Source organism: Nicotiana attenuata, chromosome 5, assembly GCF_001879085.1.
Source record: "Nicotiana attenuata strain UT chromosome 5, NIATTr2, whole genome shotgun sequence".
Taxonomy (NCBI): Eukaryota; Viridiplantae; Streptophyta; class Magnoliopsida; order Solanales; family Solanaceae; genus Nicotiana; species Nicotiana attenuata.
This window is the reverse complement of record NC_031993.1, coordinates 54590742-54614733: the sequence shown is the minus strand read 5'-3', so window position 1 is coordinate 54614733 and position 23992 is coordinate 54590742. Positions and strand designations below refer to the sequence as shown.

Below are 23992 nucleotides of genomic sequence, written 5' to 3'. Positions count from 1 at the left end.
CTCCTGTTAATCACATAATTATCACTATGTCATAATCCACAATCAGCTCTTTATCCCTTGGGTGACGAGGGTCCCATGGAGGCTAAGGAGAGGCGAGAGGACAAGGAAAAAGTAAGTTACATTGGAGCGAGCACTTTATATAATAAATTTAATTATCTCAATAATGAGTTGAAGAGTACTATGTTAACATAAATTTAATTTCATCACAATGTTAACATAATTCAGATTAATGCTTGGTGATGTGTAAAAGAAAAGGACACCTATTTTTTCACAATTGTTATACTCTTTCTAAAATTTTCCTTTTAGATAGCAGTTAGGACTTATATTTTTTAATCTTTTTTTTAGCCGAGAGTCTTTTGGTAACATCTTCTCTGCTCTTTTACGATAGGGGCAAGACTGCGTATATATGACAACTATGTAAGAAGGAAAAAAAATAGGGACATTGAAAATGGAATTTGCAGATTGTAAAAATCTTTACAAGTAGGACTTAAGATGTGTTTGGTACGATTATCTTTTGAAAAAATATTTGTAGACAATAAGTCATCGTTTGATGTTTGATCACAAAATATATTTCTATAAAAGGAAAAAAATGATCTCATATTTTTTTTTCGCTGGCTAGTGAATTTGTGGCACGCTCATTTACCCAGGAAAAAGGAAAACACGTTCATGCTAATATGGGGCTGCAACAAAACCTCTAGATATTTTTTTGCTGACTCGGACATTATCCAATTAAAATTGGGAAGCGAGGAAAAGAAACTAGGACAAAATCGTCATTTCATAATGACATACTCCGTCATTAGTCAAAAACAGCCATGTGGGGTCCAGCTAAGTTTTCTCGAAAGTCGAAAACGACTTCCTCTTCCTCCACTAAAAAAAATTACCCCAAATATAAAACTAGTCACACAGGCAGCCACGTGTCCCTTTATCGGATCCGAGAGAAATCAAATAGATCCGCCCTACTTAATTCAGCGCCCGTATTTTGATTTACCTCCACGTCAAACAATTCACTCCGACGTGTCTCCTGCGTGGCATCTCGCCTGGCCTCTTACACAGCCACGTCATCACGAATATAATATCTTACCTTCTAAATTTCTCTCTCATCTTTTGCTTTAGCCTATCGCCGTTTCTCAACCAGTAAAAGACCTCCAAAAATCCCTTAACAAATTTATATTTTTTCCCCCATAAAAAGCAAACCCTAGGAGAAGAAGAAATTCGAAGAAAATGAGTCTACAATAGTGGGTTGAAGTAATAGAATTTGGACTTTATACACAAATTTGTTCGTCAACTTTCTGGGAGCCCTTTTTTTGTGAACCGATTGCAGTAGTAGACAGTATCAGTGGAAGCTTCTCTTTCTCATTAATGAGGTCCATAAGGTAATTTTCTGGAGGATTTGCAGTGTTTATTCTCTGAAAAATTGTTGACTTTGATTTGTTCTCTTTTTTTTTCCCCTTCTATTTTTGGGGTTTCGTTTCTATTTCTTTTTAAAATTGGAAAATGGATTAAAGCTTGGATTTGAGTAATGGATTTGTATATTGAGTTTTTGTGAATTTTGTTGGAAGATGAGATGCATTGTTTCATATAGAGGAAGTTGTTTTTGTATTTGAGATCTTGATTTTAGCTTGATTGTTCGATTCTCATGTGAACGGAAAGCACCGAGATTTCAACCCAGCACAGTTAAGTTTTATGTTGCTATTCAGTTGAGTTCACTTTTTGCTGCCTAATGGAGAAGAAACGTAATTAGTTGCTTTTACAATTCAATGGAAGCTTGTGATCGATAATTATTTATTTTATAAAGTATAGTTCTGTTTATAAATCCATCTCAAATATTATTAATAATGATAATAATTATATGAAGCTTCTATGTGTATAATATTTACATGAGATGAGTTCTAAGGAGTAATGTGGTCAGTGAGGATTCATGATGTTGACCCCAACTTATTTGGGACTTAGGCATAGTTGGTTTAAAAAAAATAAAGAATCACAATTCATATAGTCTACCCCACCTTGTTTGGGACTTAGGCGTAGCTGTTGTTGTAAAAATAAGAAGCTTGTGATTCGTGATTAGGCCCAAGTTCGAGGATATAAAATTGAAAGCTTTCTCTATCAATTAAAGATGAGCTTATTCTGATGATAATGTAGGCAGGGGTGACCGGGAGAGGAGGTTGTTGTTGGGTGCATAAGGTTGAGCGTACTTGGTGTAGGTTTTCTTTGGGGTTCCATTTTGTAAATGTTTTTTCATAGTCTAAGAAACATGCTTTTTTGTGTAAAGTAAAGCGCATTAGTTGGATATTTGATTATTTATCCCCATGTATGTTCCATTTATCAGTTGTTTATAAATAAAATGTTGACATTCATGCATTTTGGTTAAGGACTTGCTGAAGAGCCCTTTCATTGAAAGGTTGGTACTTGAAGACAACGTTATGTGCAACTTTTCTTCTAAATTAGACGTTTTTGCACCGACTCAATCTGCTGCCTTATTCATCATTGGACTTTTTGAATCTGGTTGATGAGAGGAATTCGGATGGACTCAAATGGTCCCCCAACTAAAGGGTTGGTGGAACTCAATTGTCATAGCATACAGGATGGCCAGAATGGAGTGAGGGATGGAATTACTGGTGAAGGACAGGGGCTTTCAGAGGAAGATGAGTCAAGGATTAATGAGGATGTCGAAGGTGGGAACGAAACACAGAGGGATTTGGTACATGTGCAGGCTGTTCTACAAACACAGCAGCAACAGCCTCAAGGGCCTTTGGTTAGGTGGGACCGTTTTCTTCCAATTAGATCCCTCAAGGTTTTGCTGGTGGAAAATGATGATTCAACTCGTCATGTTGTTAGTGCATTGCTTCGAAACTGCAGCTATGAAGGTTTGTTCTTATTGCTTGCTTTTCCTAAAACTGTCATGAGTACCTCAGCGGAGGCAACTTTTCTTCTATCAATGTTTGGTGTGTGTGTGCACATAACATCTGCATAAGTTGATATTAGCTTTGTAACAGAAACTTGGTGTTGCCATCTCTTTTCCTGTTAATGAATTTTTATGTTTCAGGTCACTCTCGTGCTGAACTTTGATGTTACAGCTGTTAGTCTTGAGTTAAAGGTTTTATGAAGTTTCTTGGCTTCTAAGATACATTAAATTTTTACGTTTCTAAAATATACACTTGAAATTTTACTCAAACATCAAGTGAAACTAAATATACTTCCTTTTCCTTTCCTTTCCTGATGTTTTGAGCTGTCAATGTTTCCTGGACGGAGTTACTGAACAATCTTACTTTAGATATTATTTTCTTGCTGTAAAATTTAGTTTGAACTGACAATGTAAGGAATAAGAAATTCCGGATTATCTTGTAGATTTAATAAGAAATACAACCCGATTTGATCCCAAATAATGTAGTGTGTTGGAGGCCATACTCTTGTAACGTCAGATGAGAGAGCAACAACAACCCAGTAAAATCTCACAAGTGGGATCGGGGGAGGGTAGTGTGTATGCACACTTTATCCCTAACCTTATCCCTAACCTGAGGAAGTAGAGATGATGTTTTTGATAGACCCTTGACTTAAGAAGACGAAAAGAGACAATATATCAGTACCATCAACAGAAAATCATAGAAATAATTACAGTTTTTCTAAGAACTAAAAATAGATGAAAAACGATAACAATAACCAATAACCAGAAAATAGATGAGAGCATAATAGTTTTATTATTATATTTGTGATAGTATTTGAACAACATGATAAGTTTGTTATTTTATGTACTTATCCCAGTCCATGTCCAGACACAATCCTTATCCAGTCATCTGCTTATTTTATAGAGGGCATGCCTTACCACAATCCTTGTAGTGAAATATTTGATGAAACTATCCAGCTAATTCATCTTCATGCAAAAGTCGGTTGTGTCATTTAAAAGCACTGTTTTTTTTTTTTTTTTTTTGAAATTTCACTCAGGAGTTGTCAAGTATTTTATGTAAGTTTAGTTTTTCGGTCAAAAGACAGAAACCTAGTCTTTGACTATGCTTTTTTGTTTTATACAGTGAAGTAGATTAGTATGCAGTGTACCATCACCGGAAGAATCTAGTATACCAACCATCTATTATACTCAGAAGAATGTGAAAAATTGAAATACAACATGATTGTAAACAACTGAATACGAGAATGCCGGGTTTACAAGAAGATCTATTAAAAGTCCTAATTTATATGATTATACGCCTTCTTGATGATCTTACACATAATCCCTTGGTTCTCCCTCCTTTCTAAAATCAATTTGCCCATTTGCTATTAAGCCTGCACCCATTATCTGTCTTCCTCTCAAAAAGCCATTTGTGTTCTGGAGATTAACTTGGGGATCTCTCTTTCTGTAAGTAGTTTGGCAACTATCTTGAAAGGCTTCTGTAAGTAGTTTGGCAACTATCTTGTAAAGGCTCCTAATTATACCAATGGATATAATATCTACAAGTTCTTTGGCATTCTTCTTTTTGGGAATTAATGCTAAGCAAGTAGCAACAAAAACTTTTCTCAAATCTCCCTTGCTGATGGATGAATTCAATAATCTTCAGGAAAACGCATTTTACGTTTGACCAACAGTTTGGAAGAAACCCATTGGTTAACCATCCAGCACTGGTGCTTTATCACCACACTGCTGCTGCTGACTCTTTACCACCTGTCTAAACTGTCCACACTAATCCTTCAAGATTCCTCTTTTGAAGGAACTCAAAGAGAAATCTAGACCGTCCATTTCGAGCACCTTCACCCAGTAACCCTCCCGTTGTTGTGTATCCATTTTCTGAAATCAGTGCATGTTGGAATTTCTTGGTGACAACTTTCAAAATTCTTGCCTGACAACTTCAAAGAGCTTCCATATTTTGTCTTGTAGTGTTTGTATTGTGTTCCTATTCTAACCTTAACTCTTCCCCGAGCCATCTTCTTGCTTTAATTGCATGCGCATAAATTCTTGGTGCTTATTCAATGTTCTGTCTTGTAGTGTTTGTATTGTGTTCCTATTCTGACTCTGACCTTAGCCCTTCCCCGAGCCATCTTCTTGTTTTAACCGCATGCGCAGAATTTCCTAATGCTTACTCTTAAGAAGTTTCGCCTTCTAATTTGTTTATTTCATGCAAAACCTACCTGGCCTATGTCATAGGAGAATTCAGAGATGATAATTTTGTTTCTCCGATTCCTCTGTCTTGCGCAATAGCTAAGCTCTCACGAACATGAAGTTTTGTATCACAGAGCATTTGTGTGGCAGTTCTGACTCTATCCGTTATACTTGTTACTGGTGCTCTTGGTTGTTGTGATAATCATTAGTAAGGCCTATAAGGCCATAAAGTATCCTTGTGCTGATCGACAATTTTCTGACGTAGTTCCTTCTCCTTTCTACCCGTTTGTCCAGATGTTCGTGGTTGAAAAAATGATTAATGAAAAACATAAAATTATAATCAGATGCCAAAACGAACTTCTTGCGGACGAAAAAGACCAAACCTGAATTCAAGAGAGAAGTTGGACACACTCTCTAATCTTTTTTTTTCTCTCTCTCTCTCCTCTTATAAAATTGTTTGTTCTCGTTCAAAACATTTACTCTTATGTAAAGCAGTATCATCATGTAATGACTTTATTGCTTTTCAACTTATTTGAAAACTTTGGGTTTCCTTGAGGCTCAGTTTCGAAGGGAGTTCTTGACCATCTAATGAATTTATTGCTTTTCATCTTATTGGAAAACTTTGGGTTTCCTTGAGGCTCAGTTTCTGAGGGAGTTCTTGACCAATTGAAAAAAATGTTAGCTAACTTTTGGTGAGGTGTGTGTTCAACTTCTTGAAACCTTCATATTTATCAAGTGTTTCACCTGGAATTTTCTTTCCTCCCAGTGCACCCACTCTTTCAATATATGTCTTGAAGGCACTTTGTTTTAAGAACTACAAAGTTGAGAGCCCGATCAACTCTTGGTCTTTTTCTTTTGATATTGAAGTAAGAAGAAATTGTTGTAACAAACAACATAAATGGAATGCTGGATAGAAGTACATCCAAAAGCGTAAGGATATTACAAAAAATGTTGTAAATTGAGAAAGTCAATCATAGCATCCGACTCCAACAAATATGCCCTTGTCTTGTTGCATCAAAAGCTAAACAAGGATGTACAATTGATTCCAGGTTTAGAAGAAAAATTAGTCAAGTCTTTCTTGTGTCAAGCAAAGAGGAAGTCTGTAGATCTTGTCATGAACCATCAAATATTCAGAATGTTAAGAATGAAATTCCATATTCGATGAGAGATTCTGCATGTACGAGGGAGCAAAATTAGGTAAAGACTGCGGGAGGAGACTCGGATCATTTCCTAGTGGAGATGGGGTTGCATAAGGGATCGACTCTCAGCTCATTTTTGTTTGCCCTAGCGTAGGATGTGCTGACGCGACACATACAAGAGGAGGTGCCATGGTGTATGCTATTTGCTGATGACATAGTTCAGATCGACGAGATGCGAGGCGGAGTTAACGCTAGGCTGGGAGTTTGGAGACAGACACTCGAGTCTAAAGGTTTCAAGTTGAGTTGGTCGAAAACAGAGTACTTGGAGTGCAAGTTCAGTGATGTGATGCACGAAGCAGAAATGGAAGTGAAGATAGATACTCAAGTCATCCCCGAAAGAGATAGTTTCAAGTATTTTGGGTCTATTATTCAAGGCAACAGGGAGATTGACGAGGATGTTACTCATCAAATTGGAGCGGGGTTGATGAAATGGAGACTCGCTTCGGGGGTTTTATGTGATAAGAATGTGTCACCTAGACTTAAGGGCAAGTTCTACAGAGTGGTGGTTAGACCGACTATGTTGTATGTGGCTGAGTGTTGGCCTGTCAAGAAGTCCCATGTCCAGAAGACGAAAGTAGCTGAAATGAGGATGTTGAGATAGATGCATGTACATACCAAGAAAGACAAGATTACGAATGAAGTTATTAGGGACAAGGTGGGAGTGGCCTCTGTGGAGGACAAGTTGCGGGAATCGGGGCTGAGATGGTTCGAGCATGTGAAGAGAGACAATATGGGCTTGGCCCGTTGGGCCAGCCCAACCCAACCTGTAATTTAGCAGGGCTGGGCTAGAATTTTTGAAGCCCATTTAAAAACGAGGCTTTTAAGCACGGCTTGAGTAAGCCCGTGGCTCGTGGGGCTCGAATGAGGCTGGGCTGGGCCGGCCCGTGGGGCTAATAAAAATATTTATTTAAAATATATAAAATATAAAACGTATACTGCTTCTAGCGATGGAAAGTCAGAATTGGATCTTTACTTAGAGGAACCAAAGCTTGATCTTGAGAAGTTTCAAGAGATTATTGGAAGGACCATTCTAGAAAATATCCGGATCTTTTAGTGATGGCGCGTGATGTACTTAGTATTCCTATTACCACTGTAGTATCGGAATCAACATTTAACATTGGTGGGCGTGTTCTGACAAAGTGTAGAAGTTGCATCCATCATGAAAATGTCCAAACACTTGTTACTACTCGAATTGGCTGCACGACTTTTTTCAAACTCAAACTGGTAATTCTTTTTTATGTGAATTTGAGTATTATTAGTTTTTTAATTTTTATTATTCTTAATATTTAACTAATTAATATAGCATATGAATCGTAGATGTAGATGAAAGTGAAGATGCTAAGACAACCTTGTTACAAGCGGATTCAAATGTGTTTGATGAAGATGATGTGTTAGATATCCATAAGCGTCATGGACATTCTCTTGAATAGTTTATTTTGAGTTCTGACTTTTAGGGAATGAAATATAGTCTTGTCTTTTACTTTTTTAGTGTTTATTGTGGTATATTGGAATAGTATAAAAGTTATTAAGTTTTGCGATTTTTTTCCAATAAGATATTTTTTAACTTTTAAATATTTATCTTTTTTTAGGTTAGAACTTTAAAAAATATGAAGTTATATTTTAAAAAATGATGGGCCGACCCATGGTGGCCCGTGACCCATATAGGGCTGGGGTGGGCTAACCATTATAAGGCCCATCAAAATGGTGGGCCAGCCCAACCCAGCTCGTCAATTGCTAAAGCCCATGCGGGCTGGGCTGGGCTAACCCGCCCCGACCCATATTGACAGCTCTAGTTTTCAGAATATATAGTCGTAAGCTAAGTTGCTCGGACTCAGGTGGGGTGTACGATACAGGTGCGGATCTAGAGATCTAATCCTTCATAATCTAAATTTAAGATTCGGGGATACATGTGTGAGGATTCGGCTAAAAATAATTCAATTATCAAAAAATAGAATTATAAAAGTATTGCCTAAACTACGAGACATATTAATACTATAAGAAATAACTTTTGCATAGTTATCTTTCATTTACTATATAATTTTGCATTGGAACTCTAATTCTCATAGAAATATATCTCTTGAAGACTTAGCAATGTGTCAAGCTTTCACTATATTGATTTGCTTATAGTGGAGAAAAAGTCCACGATTTTTTAATGGATAAACGCAAGTCTCATTTTTGAACTCTATACCCCTGAAATTTCCCCGATTCCCTTCATTGAATGCTCATGTGTCTCAAGTCCCTCTTTAAAGCTCTCTTCTTCTTCTCTCTCAAAAAAGAAAAAATAGGGAATGAAGAAGTATGAACTGCAAGATCCATTCAAGGCCTTCCCCAACGATGGCATACATCAGAGTTACTCTAACTTTTGTCTTGATTTCAGAAATCAAATTGTATCTTGTCTCGAATTCCTCCCTAGCTTTTGGTCAAAGTACCCAAAATTCATTGACCATATCCAGTACGGATTCCACACCTACACCAGCGCCGGTGACGTGTCGACACGGGTGCGACATCGAAACTGATGAGTCCGATCAACCTAGATTATGAGGATTGTGTAGAGGATTTAAGGAGAAGGTGCATCAGTTGCATGTAGTCTTCAAGAGAATGGTAAGGGGGATGAAAATATTACACATAAAATCAAAATAAGATGGTTGAAATAGAGAAGTGCTACCGGAGTTTTATGTGATAGAAGGATACCTTTCTCTTCTATGAAACGATTATAAGACCAGTATAACCCTGGAGTGAATGTTGGGCCGCTAAAGATATCAAACAAAATTAGTTTGGTGATATTGGTACGTGGTCATACAAAATTATGCAAGATTAAAAGTGATTACATTTGGTATAAGATGCAAGTGATGCACTTAAAGGATAAAATGAGCGAATATTGTTTGAGATGGATTTATACTGTGTCAACCTTCTATATAGGTGATACTAATTAGTTCAAAGTATGTTTTGGTCATGTTAGTGCATCTGCTTTAGGTCTTGTGTTTTCTAGAAGTCCTTTAATCTTGTCTGAAATTTATATGCCAGTAGAAAACATAAGGAACTTCTGGTACTTTTTATTTCTTTTTTCTATTTTATTTTGTATAATATTGGTTTGAGCTGAGCTGAAATAAAGCGATATGGTCAGTGATCATTCATATAACCAATCCCAATTTGTTCATGATTGAGGTGTAGTAGTACTAACTATTGTTATATGCATCATAGTTTGAAGGTTATCTTCCCTCAGTGGAAGCTACACTATAATTATAATACTTGTCCTTCAAAATCTCCCTTGTCAAAGGATCTGGATGGAGTAATTTCCTACTATATGTACAAGTAATCTATATATGTGCAGCTTTACTTGAGAACAAATATGTGCATCTCTTTTATTCACAAAACTTAAGAAGACATTATGCGTCTCTTTTATGCTTCTTTAGTTCATGCTATTACTTGATGCTCTGAGAGGAGCACTTGAGCCCCAACCATCATTTGCTTCCATTACTCTCTTTTCTTATGTGTTTACTTGCCAAGTAAGTTGGCGTGCTTGCAAATTGAAGCAGGTAATATGCATAAGAGAGTACGTACTAGTTAAGAGGGCAAAATTCTAGTTCTCAGATAATATTTCTTTTCGTGGATATCTCTTACGATTTTTGAAGCTCAAAATTGTTTGAGAGAGAATCAGGACTTGCTTATTTTTAATATTCTTGATTTGTTCTCGGTCTTGTTGATATTCTTATCAAATCTATTACGATGAAATAATGGCAGTTACAGCTGTTGGAAACGCCCTTGAAGCATGGAGGATTCTAGGAGATCTAGCTAACCATGTTGATCTTGTTCTGACGGAGGTGGCCATGCCATATTTGTCAGGCATTGGTCTTTTGTCAAAGATTACGAATCACAAAACTCGCAAGAATGTTCCGGTGATTAGTGAGTATCATTCCCACATATTTATTTTGCTTACTAATATTCAAATGTTGCTTAATATTTTGACAATATGATACTTTTAAGTGCTACACCTGATGAGTTTTGTGTGCAGTGATGTCTGCTAATGACTCTATGGGTATCGTCTTTAAGTGTTTGTCAAAGGGTGCGGTTGACTTTTTAGTGAAACCTATTCGAAAGAATGAGCTAAAAAATCTCTGGCAGCATGTTTGGAGGAAATGCCATAGTGTAAGTTTATGCAGTCATCTTCATTTGTAACTGGAACTTTACGGAATGCCCTCCTAAACCTCGGCACTGATCCTTGGTTTGGAAGCACCTTATTTGACTCCTCTTGAAACTGGAATTTTTTAACCTGTCATTCTTGTAGACCTCTTCTCTTCATGTTGTCTTAGAAAGACACTAGCAGGAAGTGCACATTGAGTAACCCATTTTGCATTGATTTCTCATCCTCTCCTCAGTCAAGTGGAAGCGGAAGTGAAAGTGGCATACAGACTCAGAAGTCTACGAAATCTAAAAGTGTTGAAGGATCGTTGAATAACACTGACAGCAATGATGAAGCTGAGAATGGGAGCTTTGATCTGGATGACCGGGACGGAAGCGACAATGGAAGTGGCACCCAGGTATTCTTTCTTCACGGCTATAGTTTGGCATGACTCTCTTCTATCAGTGGTCTCTTATGTCTCTTTGCATTTCCCCTATAGGAAAAGGAGGGGGACAACACAGTTTGTTCTTCTTTTCAAATAGTATCTTAAGTTGGAATAATTTAAGTAAAAGGAAGTTAATAATTTTTAGGTGTCAAAAATTTCGTTGAAATTTTGTCTTTCTCAAAATTCTGGGTATCTTGATGGCATGACCAATTCATTAATATATTGTATCATACAAATAGCAGCTTCAAAATCTTGGTAGTCATTGCTTCCGCACAATCCCACCCAGCAGGTTTTTTCAATAACTTGTTTCTCTCATGGCCAATAGGCTACTTTACCCCCTTCTCCTAGCAGCGCTTCCAGATTAATTTTTCTCTAATAGCCTACATAACATTCCTTATATGAAAGTGCTTTTAAGTGGTCATTTGCTTAATGAACATTTCTAGACTTAATGCGATAGATAAGCAAACAACAACAACAAGCCTAGTGAAATCCCACAAGTGGGCTCTGGGAAATTGTCCAGATATATTCTACTTATATAGAAGAGCGCAGAAGCAGCTCTCCGTCGACATCCCTTCTTGCCGACGGAGGGTAATTCTGACATTTCATGTGCAACTGTGCTTTAATCCTGTGGTGCTAAATTGCATTGTGTATTGTACGTTTCCTTATCCGGACAAAATAATCATAAAATTGCTGAACCACCGGGTCCCAGTAGCTGACACATTTGCAGCCTTTTAGCTGCTCTCTGACTATGTCGACCTCCTTTTCAGAAGTAACTTTAACAGTATAGTTACTTGTGTACATTACTATTATGAACGGTCAAAGACATTATGCTTGGAGGATCTGTTTATATAAGTTGTAATTATTATTGGAAAATTATCCATGAGACGTTCTTTATTTTTTTTCTGCGTGCAATTAATAGTGATGCTTAGGAATAGTATACAAGTAGCTAGCTTAAGACACATTACTAGACTTGTGAATATTCAGGAGTTTGCTTTAATTCAAGTTGATTTTTCTTTTTGTTTTTTGTTTTTGCAAGATTTGGAAAAAAAAATCAGAATTTTTTTTCAACCATTGCTCATTAATAACTAGAGAAAAGTTTTTCAGCACTGAGGGTTTGACTGGCTAATTTTTAGTATACTATTTTTTCAAACATATTTTAAATAATTTTATTTCTAAGATTGTAATTACTGATTAGTAGTACTAGATGTAATTTATTTTTAGATTCTTTTAAATGCTCCAAGAGTATTAAATGCTTGATACTTTTCGGTGATTTTACATGTACATTTGAGTATGTTTAGGCTACCATAACCATGCGCAGGGGCGGAGCTAGAGCTTCCGATGTGGGTTTGATCGAACCCACTTGCTTTGGTCCAAACTCTGTATTTGTCTTTAAGTCATTGAATATATACAAATTATTAATTTAGAACTTAATAACTCAGAAGGAATAAAATTCCGAAGCCACTAATTTTAAATTATGGCTCCGCCTCTGATGCGGGTCTACTTAAGCTCTTCCTTGAATGACTACACCAATTATGTAATGTTAAAATCAACTATATATGAATTAAATCAATAACTAAATTGGTAATTGATTTAAAGCTTAGTACGTTAAACTACTAATTAAACTCATAAAATTATAAGGATTAATAGATTAGAAAAAATTATAGTAATAATATGTGAACCAAATAAACTCATAAAAATATAAGGATTAATCGGTTAGAAAAAATTATTGTAAAGTTAATTGAGAAACTAATTTAAAGTTGAAAAACCTAAATCTTAGAACTTTTATATACTTAAATGCCTTCAAATTGGATGCCATGTCACACAAACGATTGTACTGTCTCACATTGTACTTATCTTATATATGAATAATAGCAGCAGACAAATCTATTTCCATATCTGGCAATTTCTTATATATAGCTCACCCTTTTCTATTTATGTTTGTGGGGAGACAGATTTTTTATTTTTAACTCATTCATCTCATTATTCATTAGAAAATTTAAATTGTTATTAAATCATCTTGTAATACCTTTTACTATGGTTAACTTCGGTAATTTCAGTTCTAAAAAGCTCTTAATATAGCGACTGTATCAAATACTATTTGGGTCAGTAAAATACATGCACAATGTTTTATGAGGTAGTTTGGTAAAGTCAGTTGAAAAAAGACATATTTTTATATCTGCAATGATAAAACACTGAACTTCTTATGTATTGCAAGTGCTCCTGCTTGGGAAATGTTAACCGATCTTACAAGTGATTCTTGCCTTCATCACAGAGCAGTACTTTTTAAGCAAGACTTACCATGGTATTCATTACGCTCAAACAATATTTATCAAAATAAAACACGCTCTAATCCAAAGTGTTGGGCCCGGGCAAGCCCGGGCCGATCCCATCTAGTACATTTATATATATATGATTGCCCTAATAATTTTTCCGAGATTGCCCTAGTACTTCTAAATAGCTCTGTAGAATGATATGGTCAGCCAATTTATGCTGGCGTAGTTACTGAAATCTCTGGCATGATTGTTTTGGATTGTTTCTGGTTATATAGAAAAGCGATCATATATAGTTCATCAAAGTTGTCAAAGTTGTCAGCTTTATTGAACTTGTGACTTAGGTCACATGTTCAAGCCCTGCACCATGCGAACTAAGCTTGGTATTTAAGTGGAGAAGGGTAGAGGGGCCATTTCCTCTGAGATTCAAAGGCTGCAGTTTTAAAAATCATAGAAAAAATCAGTTTTATTGAGATATTAGCTCAGCCTAAGAGTGATTGTGACTAATGAAAATGACTAAATCAGAAAAAAAATGGATTGGCTCATGCATAATCCAAATCAAGCACGGTCTTGATCTCTAAGATTCCCTTTTTCTTTGAGGAAAAAACTATAGGGTATCTGACAGTTACCTCCAATCTAGTTTAAGTAATTGCACTACCACTTATTCTTGTTCTGAATTTGCATAGATTCCCACCTCTATCTGCGTTATAAGTTTGACCAAGAAAGGCTGATTCTATCCCTTTATCTTTTACTTATTGTGTTGCGCATGTGAACCTTTCCTTCAATTTGATAGAACTTGTACTTACCTATTACGATATCCCCTTAAAAGATATGCTTAATAAAATGTTCCTATTATACTATAGTTATAATGAATTGAAAGATTAAAAATCTTTTCACATTTTATGATAAAACTAATAATTCATTTATGTGTTGCGTAGAAACCTCAGCATGTAGATACCTATAAAAGCAGTGGTATCAAAGATGCACCGCTTAAGCTTTGAAGAAGTCTTGCAGGCTTCATGATTCGCATCACTTAAGCGAATGCACTAAGGTGTTGGGCGGTGCATCTTGACAAAAAATGGCCAGTCAACTCTTTTAAGTGGATTAATTGTAAGATTCAGCCTCTCTATCTTGAAAAAGCCTAAGAGGTGGTAGTGAAAAGGTTAATTCCTTTGTTGGTGGGAGGTATCATGGGGAATTAGTCGAGGTACGCGCAAACTGGTCCGGACACTACGGTTATCAAAAAAACAAGAAAAAAGAAGAAAAGGTTAATTCCTAGATAGCCACTCAAACTTGCCATGATTTGTAAGTTAGACACTCCAACTAACTGGATTTACACCTCTACTTGGCATATATGTGCCCCTTGAATACAAGTGTCTGGCATGGCAAAGTGTGTGCGTGAAAGCTATGTAGCGCGGACTCTTCATTTTTGACGTTGAACCCGTCTCGATACGACACTGGGACGGGTGCAAGATACGTTTGGGATTCGGTCAACCAACTTCAGATATTTTAACCGGAGTCGATGGACAAATTTTTTTTTGGGGGGGGGGGGGTGGTGATTGAGATTTTGATTTCTCAAAATAAAAGATAAAAGACTTTTAAGACATGAGAAATGGCATACCTTCAATATTATAGCCCTTTTATCTCATATTCACTACTTCATGTTTCAGGTCAAACGAAGAGAAACCAAGAAGTCAAAGGGTTGTGTTCTAAGTTTCTGACTTCTGGTAGACAGTAGCTCAAAATTTAGAATATCTTTATAGCTCTATTTTTATAATTTCGAATTTTCTTAGCCGAATCGCAGCACCCGAATCCATACCTAGATCCGCACCCCCGAATCTTAAAATTTTGATTTTCCTGAATCCGACTCTCTGATCCGTACCCGTATCCGATACCTGCACCCGAGTCCAAGCAACTTAGCGTGAAAGTCCATTTGAGCTCGTGAGATTCTTTTAAAACTAGTTGACATATGGAAATAACCCCCTATTTACCCTTATTTTTGATTTTGTATACCTATGTTTCAGTTTATATCTGAAAACAATCCCACGATTTTGATATCTCCTTCCATCTACGGCTCTCTGAAAAAATGGCCATTCCGACCTAGACTAATAAAAAATGGTAGTTGTCGTCGAGCTTCTCCGATTGTGCAAATAACTTCCTCCTTTCATAATTTATCCGACACTACTTTTACCGTACACCAACAACAACAACAAAAGTGAGAAGAAGAAGAAGAAGAAGTAGAAAGTCAAGGAGTTTTGACAGAACCCAACACAACAACATCGAATTTCAAGCTTAAAACCGAAACCAGAACTAGAAAATCACTTTAGATTCATACAGGAAGACATATAGAAATCTCAAAGACATCAATTTCAAACTTAAAGTTGAAACCCAGATCTAAATGAAGGAAGAAGGAATTGCTCGCTAATTTCTGCCTGATTCTTGCGGTGGGTTGCATCGGAAAGATGCTCCGCCAAAGAGTTGTTTAGCGTCTTTCAACTTTATTCTGCTGCTGACATCATTTTTCATCGGAGAAACAAAAGAGGGATATGGTGGTGAGGAGTAGAGGATGATTATATGAGAAGAAATGATGAAAAAGAAGAAGGTGGATGGCCTAGCGGTGGGGAAAGGGAGGGGACTTATGGGCGTGGGTAATAGGTTTTGTCTTTGTCTCTCTCTCTTTTTATTTTTATTTTTTTGATGACCGAGAAATCCGTCTGGGGCCGATCCTTTGGACCAACCGCAGCCTTCGAAACTCGGTGGATAATGGGCCCGCCCCTCTACCCTTCTCCACTTAAATACTAGGCTTTGCTTTGCATGGTGTGGGGGCTTGAACTTGTGACCTAAGACATGTCTCTCTCTCTTTTTCTTAGTTACACTTCTTATTTTTTCTTTCAAATTACACGTGTCGTCAAGTAATTAGTTCGGTTGCCGTGTCAGTCAGTAGCAAGTGTTTTTCATGCATTTGGTCTTATAGACACGGGCACCTTTGTCAAGGTAAAGGTGGTTAAATGGTCACTAGGAAATTTAAGATGTCTAACTTACAAATCATGCCAAGTTTGAGTAGCAATCAAGGAATTTAGCTTATTGAAAATTACACAGCTAATAAAACAAAGCATTAATCGTTAGGCAAATTTTATGGGTGAAAATGCTAGTATTAGGAATATAAAATTAGAAATTTAGCATTGGACAACTAAATATTAAAATTTAAATTAGAAACTTAGAATCACATTTGCATATAAATAAAAATCACCGAAAAAATCTTTGTTTGGCTAAATGAGGAATATATTCATTGTTGGTTCAATTTGGGACAACCCAAAATTGACTCATCCAAATCATTGGGTTAACTTGGGTGCCTAATACGTCAAAATCGATCAATAAGAAAACTTTGTCAACTAATAGAAGTTAAATTTATTTGGTTAGTTAGGGGTATTTTTGTCAACGTGTCCACTTACTTTTACTCTATAAACATAAGAAAAACATTTGTTTTGGTGTGCTTGTATCTCTCTGTTCACACACTTTCTCTCGTTGTAATGGTTTTGACTTGGGTGGTTGGTTAGTTTTGACCCATTGTTTAGTCGAAATTGACCCAACCTATCTTTGACTCGAGTAAACTTTTAGCTTGGATCATGACGCATTCGTTGTCTAACTTTAAGCCTTTAACCCACCAAATTTAGTTTGACCTGCCTATTTGACACACAGACCATGAACAAGATAATTCATTTTGCATATTTATGGGCATCAGAAATTGAATAGTGCGGTCATGTGTGTAAATTCTGCCTAAGTTATTGTAGCAAACTCCGGAATCGTAAACTCCCAACATCCCAGATCCAACTTCTGATGTTAGGAATGCAAATAGGGTTTGCAGTAGCTTTCGTCCATTATAAATCTTCTTATTATTATTCCTTTTTTTAGCAGAGTTCGTGGTCCAAAAGGGCCATAGAAGTTGACAGCCCTCAACCCATGTCACCATGGAATGAATTGGCCGATCCCCCTGATAGCACTTGTGCCCAGGTTGTCCATTCAAGGCCAGAAGCACTTAGTGCTACCCGGGTGTCTGCAACTGCCCCCAGAGAGTGCCGCAATGAGAAGGATGAACTTGGTAGGTGTGGCTCTTCCAAGCCCCATGGGAATAACGAAAAATCTCAGATCAAATTTTTTTTATGCTGTTTACTTTTGCTATTGCATTTATCATTTAATCCATTATATATATCGATGTTGTGGCTTACATCTCAGGAAATGCTAGAATGGGTAAAGATTTGAACATAGGTGTCACTAATGTTCCAGAGCTTGAAGGCCGATCAGGTAAAGCTATGGATGATTTAGCAGCTCCTATGATGGACAAACATTTGGAATTAGATCCCAAGGATAGTGAGAAAATGGTTAGAAACCTCAAGCACAACAAGGAAACACGGGAAGATGACCTGAAAGACATGGATGTTGGTTATAGGGGTGATCACACCAAAACCGGTTCTCCTCTAGTAGATAGTATGGCCAATGAAGTTCCGAAAGATCCTTCCAAGATCACAAACATCAAAGAAATAGCCACGTATGACAGTAAAGACATGCCTTCTCTTGAACTTAGTTTGAAGCAGCTTCGAGATGTTGGAGAAACTGGGACCAGTGTGCAAGAGCGCAATATACTCAGGCATTCAGACCTTTCAGCATTCTCTAGGCATGTGATTCAACTGTTACTATAACTCAATACCTTAAGAAACTACAGTTGCTAATTGAATCTCTTCACATGCAGGTATAATGCTGCTTCAAATGCTAATCAGGCTCCAACTGGGAATGTGGGCAGCTGTTCACCAGTTAATAATAGCTCAGAAGTTGCAAAAACAGAATCACTGCATAACTTGCGATCGAAGTCAAGCAGTACCCCTAACCAGCGCTCAAATGGAAGTAGTAACAACAATGACATGGGCTCCTCAACAAATAATTTCTTTGTCAAACAAGAAACATTAACTGACAAGCCAATAACCAAACCTGCAGTCAATGCCCATACCTGTTCCGCATTTCAACCAGTGCAACATGGTCATAATTCTTCTCTTCAACCTATGGTTCCAGGAAAACAAGATGCTGCAAAGGCAGCCCTGGCCCAAGCAAGGGCGATGCAGCAGCAGGTCCAAGTTCAGCACCACCATCATCACTACCATCACCATCACCACCATGTACTTGACCTGAAGCAGCAACAACAGCTGCTTGACACTGATGATTCGTCCATGAGAAATGCTGTTGGAGCTGCTCCAAATTTCGGAACACCTGACATGGTAGGAACTCCTGTTGAAGGAAACGCTGCTAATTATGGAAGTGCATCAGGAAGTAACAATGGAAGCAATGGGCAAAATGGAAGCAGTGGCCAAAATGGTAGCAGCACTGCTCTAATTGCTGAAGGAACAAATTTGGTTGCTGAAAATGAAGCGGGTGAAAAATGTGAAATTGGCAGCATGAGTGGAAGTGCAAGCAGAAGTGATCATTCGGCTCAAAGAGTGGCTGCTTTGATTAAATTCCGGCAAAAGAGGAAGGAGAGGTGCTTTGAGAAAAAGGTAATTGTGACTGGATTATTTCTATGATTGCAATACATAATTGAAGTCCTGCTTAGATCTAACCAGATTCTGTAGTTTGTCGAAATCCCATTTAAGCTTTCTTTTTATGCCTTTCAGCATACCTATTCTCATTACTTTTTTCCTTATTTTTCCTTTTTATCATAGTACATGCTTGCATTCAAAAAATTTCACATGAAGTCAATGATGCAACTTTGCCTGCTAATATCTAATCAGTGAAATGATAAGCTTTTTACAATTTAAACTTTGATTCAAACTGTGTAGCATTTCTTGGTTTTGAAGCAATTGAACAGTCAATAAATGACAGCAAACTTAGCTGGATTATCTTTCCATATATTTTAGGTCCGGTACCAAAGTAGAAAGAGACTCGCAGAACAGAGACCACGTGTGCGAGGGCAATTTGTGCGTCAGGATGCAGACAAAAATAAAAGCATTGATGATTCCTGACCCCTGCCGTTATGCTTAGATGGTACATGTGAAAATGAGTTGAAGAAGCCTAGTTTTGATCGCCAAAGGTATGGAGGAAGCAGTTTGGTTCCAAAGCTAAAATTTATTTAGTTGAGGTATTGCTGTCTTGTAATAATTGCTTATTGGAGATCAAATTAATTGGGGAGTCCTATGAAGACATCTTTGTTATATAGTCGGTTTGAAGATACTTATATTTGGACTTGTAGATGTTGGGATACCCTAATAAAATGCTTCAATGTGCTGTGCTTTCTGGTGTGCTCAAAACTGCTTTTCCAAGTCCCTCGTGTATTGTTTGTGTTTCATTTTCATATTACTTTTATCCGCATCTCATTTTATACTCGAGGAAGTTTAGTTCTTTGAAACAGTTTACTTTAGTTTCTGTAGGGTTCCACACAAAACTGAAGTCCTATTTCCTCTGAATTAACTCTTGTTCGAAGGGCAACTCACTAGGAGGGAAGTAGGTTTTTGGTTTGTTTTCTTAATTATCTTTTGGCTTTTCTTGATTGTTAGTACATAATTACTGAATCCTATATGGGGAGGAAGGTTAAGATGCCCAGAACCTCACCTGTTAGCAAAATAATGTGCTATCACTAGGGGATAAAGTTCTGTGGCTGTTTATTCTCAAGTTTTTCACTCTTTGGCATCATAAAATGAAGTGTAATATGGACAGTAAAACACTGGTAGTGAAACAATGGAAGAAAACATTTCTGAGGAAATATTATATTTCCAAGTTTTAGAGTTACCTCTCAGATTTGATAGGCCACCAGCTGAAAGCAGCATTGACATCCATCCCTAACAGGAAAGCGTACGGTCTATAGAAAAAATAATACAAGTTTGAATTAATTTAATTTAATAAAAGGAAACTTTATGCTACAGCACAAAATATAAGAGTCCATTAATCAAATGGTCACTCAACTATGTCAAATTATCCTAAAGCCACTTTCCTTTCATTTGTAACAACAAAGTCACTGAACTATGCCTATTGCACAACTAGATTTTTTAAATTTTGTAGTGTCAAATACCTATTTTACCCTCTAAATTGTAAACATTTATCTTCTTTTATTTTTTAAACTTTTTTAATATCATGATTTTTTCCTTTTTAATTTATATTATGGACCTATAGAATAAATAAATATTATTTATAAATTAAAAACATAAAAAGTATTTAAGCATATATAATACCGGAATAACAAAATAATGAGCATAGGAAAAAAATTATATAGAATAATTTATTAGTAATAATAATTTTAGTATTAACAACAAAACTTCAAAAAATTATTTACACAATTCAGAATGAAAGAAAATAAAGATTGTAAAATATATATTCTATGCACGTAATATAAAAATAATTATTTAAATAAAGGTATTTTTCTAATATACATTATATATTCTTGAAAATTATGGTCAATTATATTATTATGTTTCTACCAACTTTCCGACAACATAAAGTTATATCACCGGAAAGTAGGGGGACTATCTGTATAGGGTAAAATATGCTATGTTAAGTCGTGCATGGAATATATATAATATAATTGAGCATAATTTTCAANCCAGATTTTCCTTCTAATTTCATAAGTAAAGAGACAATTGCTTCAATTCAAATTAAATATTAAGCAAATTAATACAAAATATTTCAAAAAAAATAAAATAAAAGAAGATAATTATTTATAATTTAGAGGGTAAAATAGGTATTTGGCAATCCAAAATTTAGAAAATCTAGTTGAGTGACCTTCTGAGTGCAATAGGCATAGTTCAATGACTTTGTTGTTAAAAACGAAAGAAAAATGATTTTCGGAGAGAATTTGGGACAGTTGAATGACCATTTGAGTAATTGACTCAAAAATATAAGGTATAAGAAAGTTTGGCTATTGTTGAAATCTTTTGGCATTCTTTCTTCCATACCAAAAATCAAGTTTTGCCAGAAGAATCTCCTGATTGTTAAGAACCCAAACAACAATTTCAAGGAAATCTACCAAATTTTGTTATTCCAGATCCTGGCCAGAAAAGTTGTGCTTTCTTGATTTGGTTAAAACCTGTGCTACACAAACTGACGTAGTATTTGAGTACATATATATCTTCTATTCTATATATACAAACCCTCCTATTGGCCAACACCTGTTAAAAGGCATATGCATAATCCAATATTCTAAATTTAACATTATTGGATGATTAACATTCTACTTATCTTATGGTAGTGCAAGAAACTTTAATAAAAGGAAAAGAAGTAATCCCGTTAATTTGTTTTTTTTTTTTTTTATAATAAAGGAAAAATAATACATCTTAATCTGCAAAAAAGATTACATATGCCCTAATAGTAATAGAAGCCCCCTCTTCTAGAGTCATGAAACTAGGATGGGTGACAATACTATTTACTACTCTCTTCGTCCCAATTTATGTAAAGTCAAATGAAATTTTCTTTGGCCGTGAATTTTTCATATGCCTTTTAATATTTTGAATAATTAATTGTTGTGATTTTTAGTACTTTTACGTAGTTTCCAAATATATAAATTTTGCTTCAAAAAACTTAAAGATTCTATGCAAATTCATCATCAATAGTAAGAAGTTTGACTTTCGAAATTCGAGCTCCGTCACAAATATTGGGACAGAGAGAGTAGTATTATGAGTGAGTTGATCTCTAATTTGACTTAATTCTAGAAAGAGAGATCAAATGCATGCCCTTCATTACTTTTTTCAGTGTTTATCCTAGCTAGCCTTTGTAATTTTTACATGAACATAGCATCACATACTTAGCTTGTGGCTCAAAGACATAATTAAGCATATGAAAAGAAATTGATGCATTGACGTACCTTACCCCAAGAAAAAATCAATAACATTCTGGCTTTTCTCAGTTTATCAGTGAAGGAAAACTAAATGTATTTCTCCCTTATATTCTATCCCTTGTTCCTTTGAGATTATGGTCAAGATCTGCTATTAACAAACAGTTTAAACGTGTCCTATGAAATAGGGGAGCAAAAGTAGCATCACATTATAAATATGTTCTATTTTTTAGGGAACAAATACTGTCACATGGCAAATTCTAAGGAATTAAGCTACAGGCATTTGAACAATTCATATAGAGACTAAAATGTCGCGCACGCGGTTAAAACGATTAGAAGCATTGTTCAATGGTGATGTAAATGCAATATTTAAAAGCAGTGAAATGTTGTTCGATTATTATATCCTTTAATAATAAATTTTATATTGGATAAAATTATAATTTTAGTTACTTTCCAAATAATTAGGACTTTAAAATCAACTAAAATTTGACTTATAAATTTTTCCTTATTTAAAATACCTAGGAAGTCCCAGGATTTTAATACATTTAGATTTTGCCTCAATCTTTTTTTTATTTGAACCATAAATAAAATAAAAAATATTAGGAAAAGAATTATATACACCATGGAACGGGTACTCCCCTTGCACGAACAATAAAGGGCTAAAGTATTACGATTAGGGGTGTACAAATGAAACCGACAAACCGTACCAATCCGATAATTCGAGTCAACCCGAAAAAAGAATCCTACTATGGTTTGGTTTGATTTGGTTTGGTGTTGGAAAAAAAAAAGTCCGACCATATTTGGTTTGGTTTGGTTTGGTTTTAACTAAAAAAAGTAAAACCGAAACCAAACCAACCCGACATTATATGTATAGAAGTTTTAAATATATTTAATACATAAAAAATTTATTGTAGTGTAATTTATAAATATTTCTTAAGTTTTTTCATAGTTTTATCTTTTCACGTATTATTTCAAGCTTGGATTTATAATTTTTGGATGCTCCAATAAGTTTTATAGTTCATAAATGTTAGTAACTCAAATAAATCCTAAACCAATATCAAATCAATGCTAATGTTAATAAAAAACATTCAATTCAATTGTACTATGAATGAAAATAGTATTGGATATTTCTTTGTTTTAGTTTTTTCGTGGTTTAGATAAAATGCATAACTTATTTTTCTTTTAGTGTTTAGTCATGTAAATAATAGTACTTATTAGTCGTACTTATTTTAGTAACTTATTAGTAATTTTAGATTATGTTTATTTTCATTATGGCTTATTAATAATACTTATTTTATTCGATTTCATTATCTTTATTGTTGAATATTTTAGAACAATGCCATGACTCATCCCATATTTATGTTATTTTATTGAAAAACACCTTATATAGTTCTATCTTACTAGAATTAAAGAAATATTTGGAGCACAAATTCTATACTTTATGCTATAAAGACTTTATGGGAAAAAACCTCGAAAAAACCTGAAAATCCGAAAAATCCGAGAAAAATCGAGATTAAAAAATCCGAATTTTATTGGTTTGGTTTGGTCTTTAGATTTAATAACCCGGTAGAATTGGTTTGGTTTGGTAATTAGAAAATTACACCCCTAATTACGACAACATATTAGCATATAAGCCATTGATTATCGGAACATGCAATCAAGTTAATAGATTGTGCCTTTTCTAAACCATATAGCCTCAACGATGATGAATATACGTTTTTTTGTGAATTTTGGTCTGTTTGACCTACAATTTTGTTTATTAAATTCTCGCTTCTATTGTGAAAAGAATTTTCTTATTTAAACGGTATAGAAAATCTTCTTAGTATTTAAGATTTTATCTTATATTATTATAATCACTATCTTTCAACTTGTATTTCACCAAACTGTATTGTGATCGTCGAGTAGACTAATTTGCTTCTTATATAATTTAACCAAATTATTTTTTTCAATTTCGTTAAATGACCATAATTTCCTTTTGAAATATTGAAAAGAAAAACCTTCAGACCCTCCAAGATTGTCACATGAATTTTTACTTTTATATTATAACTTGAATATAATTTTTTTTT

General features: G+C 35.3%; 1 protein-coding gene and 1 long non-coding RNA gene across 3 annotated transcripts; one reads left to right on the top strand and one right to left on the bottom strand.

The window, feature by feature from the left end:
- On the top strand, window positions 1101-19428 carry LOC109225873 (two-component response regulator-like PRR37). Of its 2 annotated transcripts, none has more exons than XM_019390679.1 (9): window positions 1101-1373; window positions 2370-2864; window positions 10027-10188; window positions 10298-10431; window positions 10662-10823; window positions 17036-17219; window positions 17354-17792; window positions 17868-18663; window positions 19024-19428. In XM_019390679.1, exons 2-9 carry the CDS (start codon window positions 2507-2509, stop codon window positions 19126-19128), a joined length of 2340 nt encoding a protein of 779 aa, XP_019246224.1. In that variant the 5' UTR covers window positions 1101-1373; window positions 2370-2506; the 3' UTR covers window positions 19129-19428. The 2 variants fall into 2 exon arrangements, with proteins under 2 accessions (XP_019246224.1, XP_019246223.1); XM_019390678.1 differs by having other exon boundaries at window positions 17033-17219.
- Window positions 10835-22022, bottom strand: LOC109225875. The gene is made up of 3 exons (XR_002067998.1): window positions 21957-22022; window positions 19893-19961; window positions 10835-13553 (listed from the first exon to the last, which is right to left on the bottom strand). It is a non-coding gene; the product is annotated as an uncharacterized LOC109225875 (long non-coding RNA).

What these genes read in the sequence shown, in the direction of transcription:
- LOC109225873 (XM_019390678.1), top strand. Translation starts at nt 2,507, where the DNA reads ATGAGAGGAATTCGGATGGACTCAAATGGTCCCCCAACTAAAGGGTTG. An exon ending in CAAGAATGTTCCGGTGATTA is followed by an intron (nt 10,189 to 10,297) that starts GTGAGTATCATT and finishes TTTTGTGTGCAG; the next exon opens with TGATGTCTGCTAATGACTCT. An exon ending in CAATGAGAAGGATGAACTTG is followed by an intron (nt 17,220 to 17,353) that starts GTAGGTGTGGCT and finishes CTTACATCTCAG; the next exon opens with GAAATGCTAGAATGGGTAAA.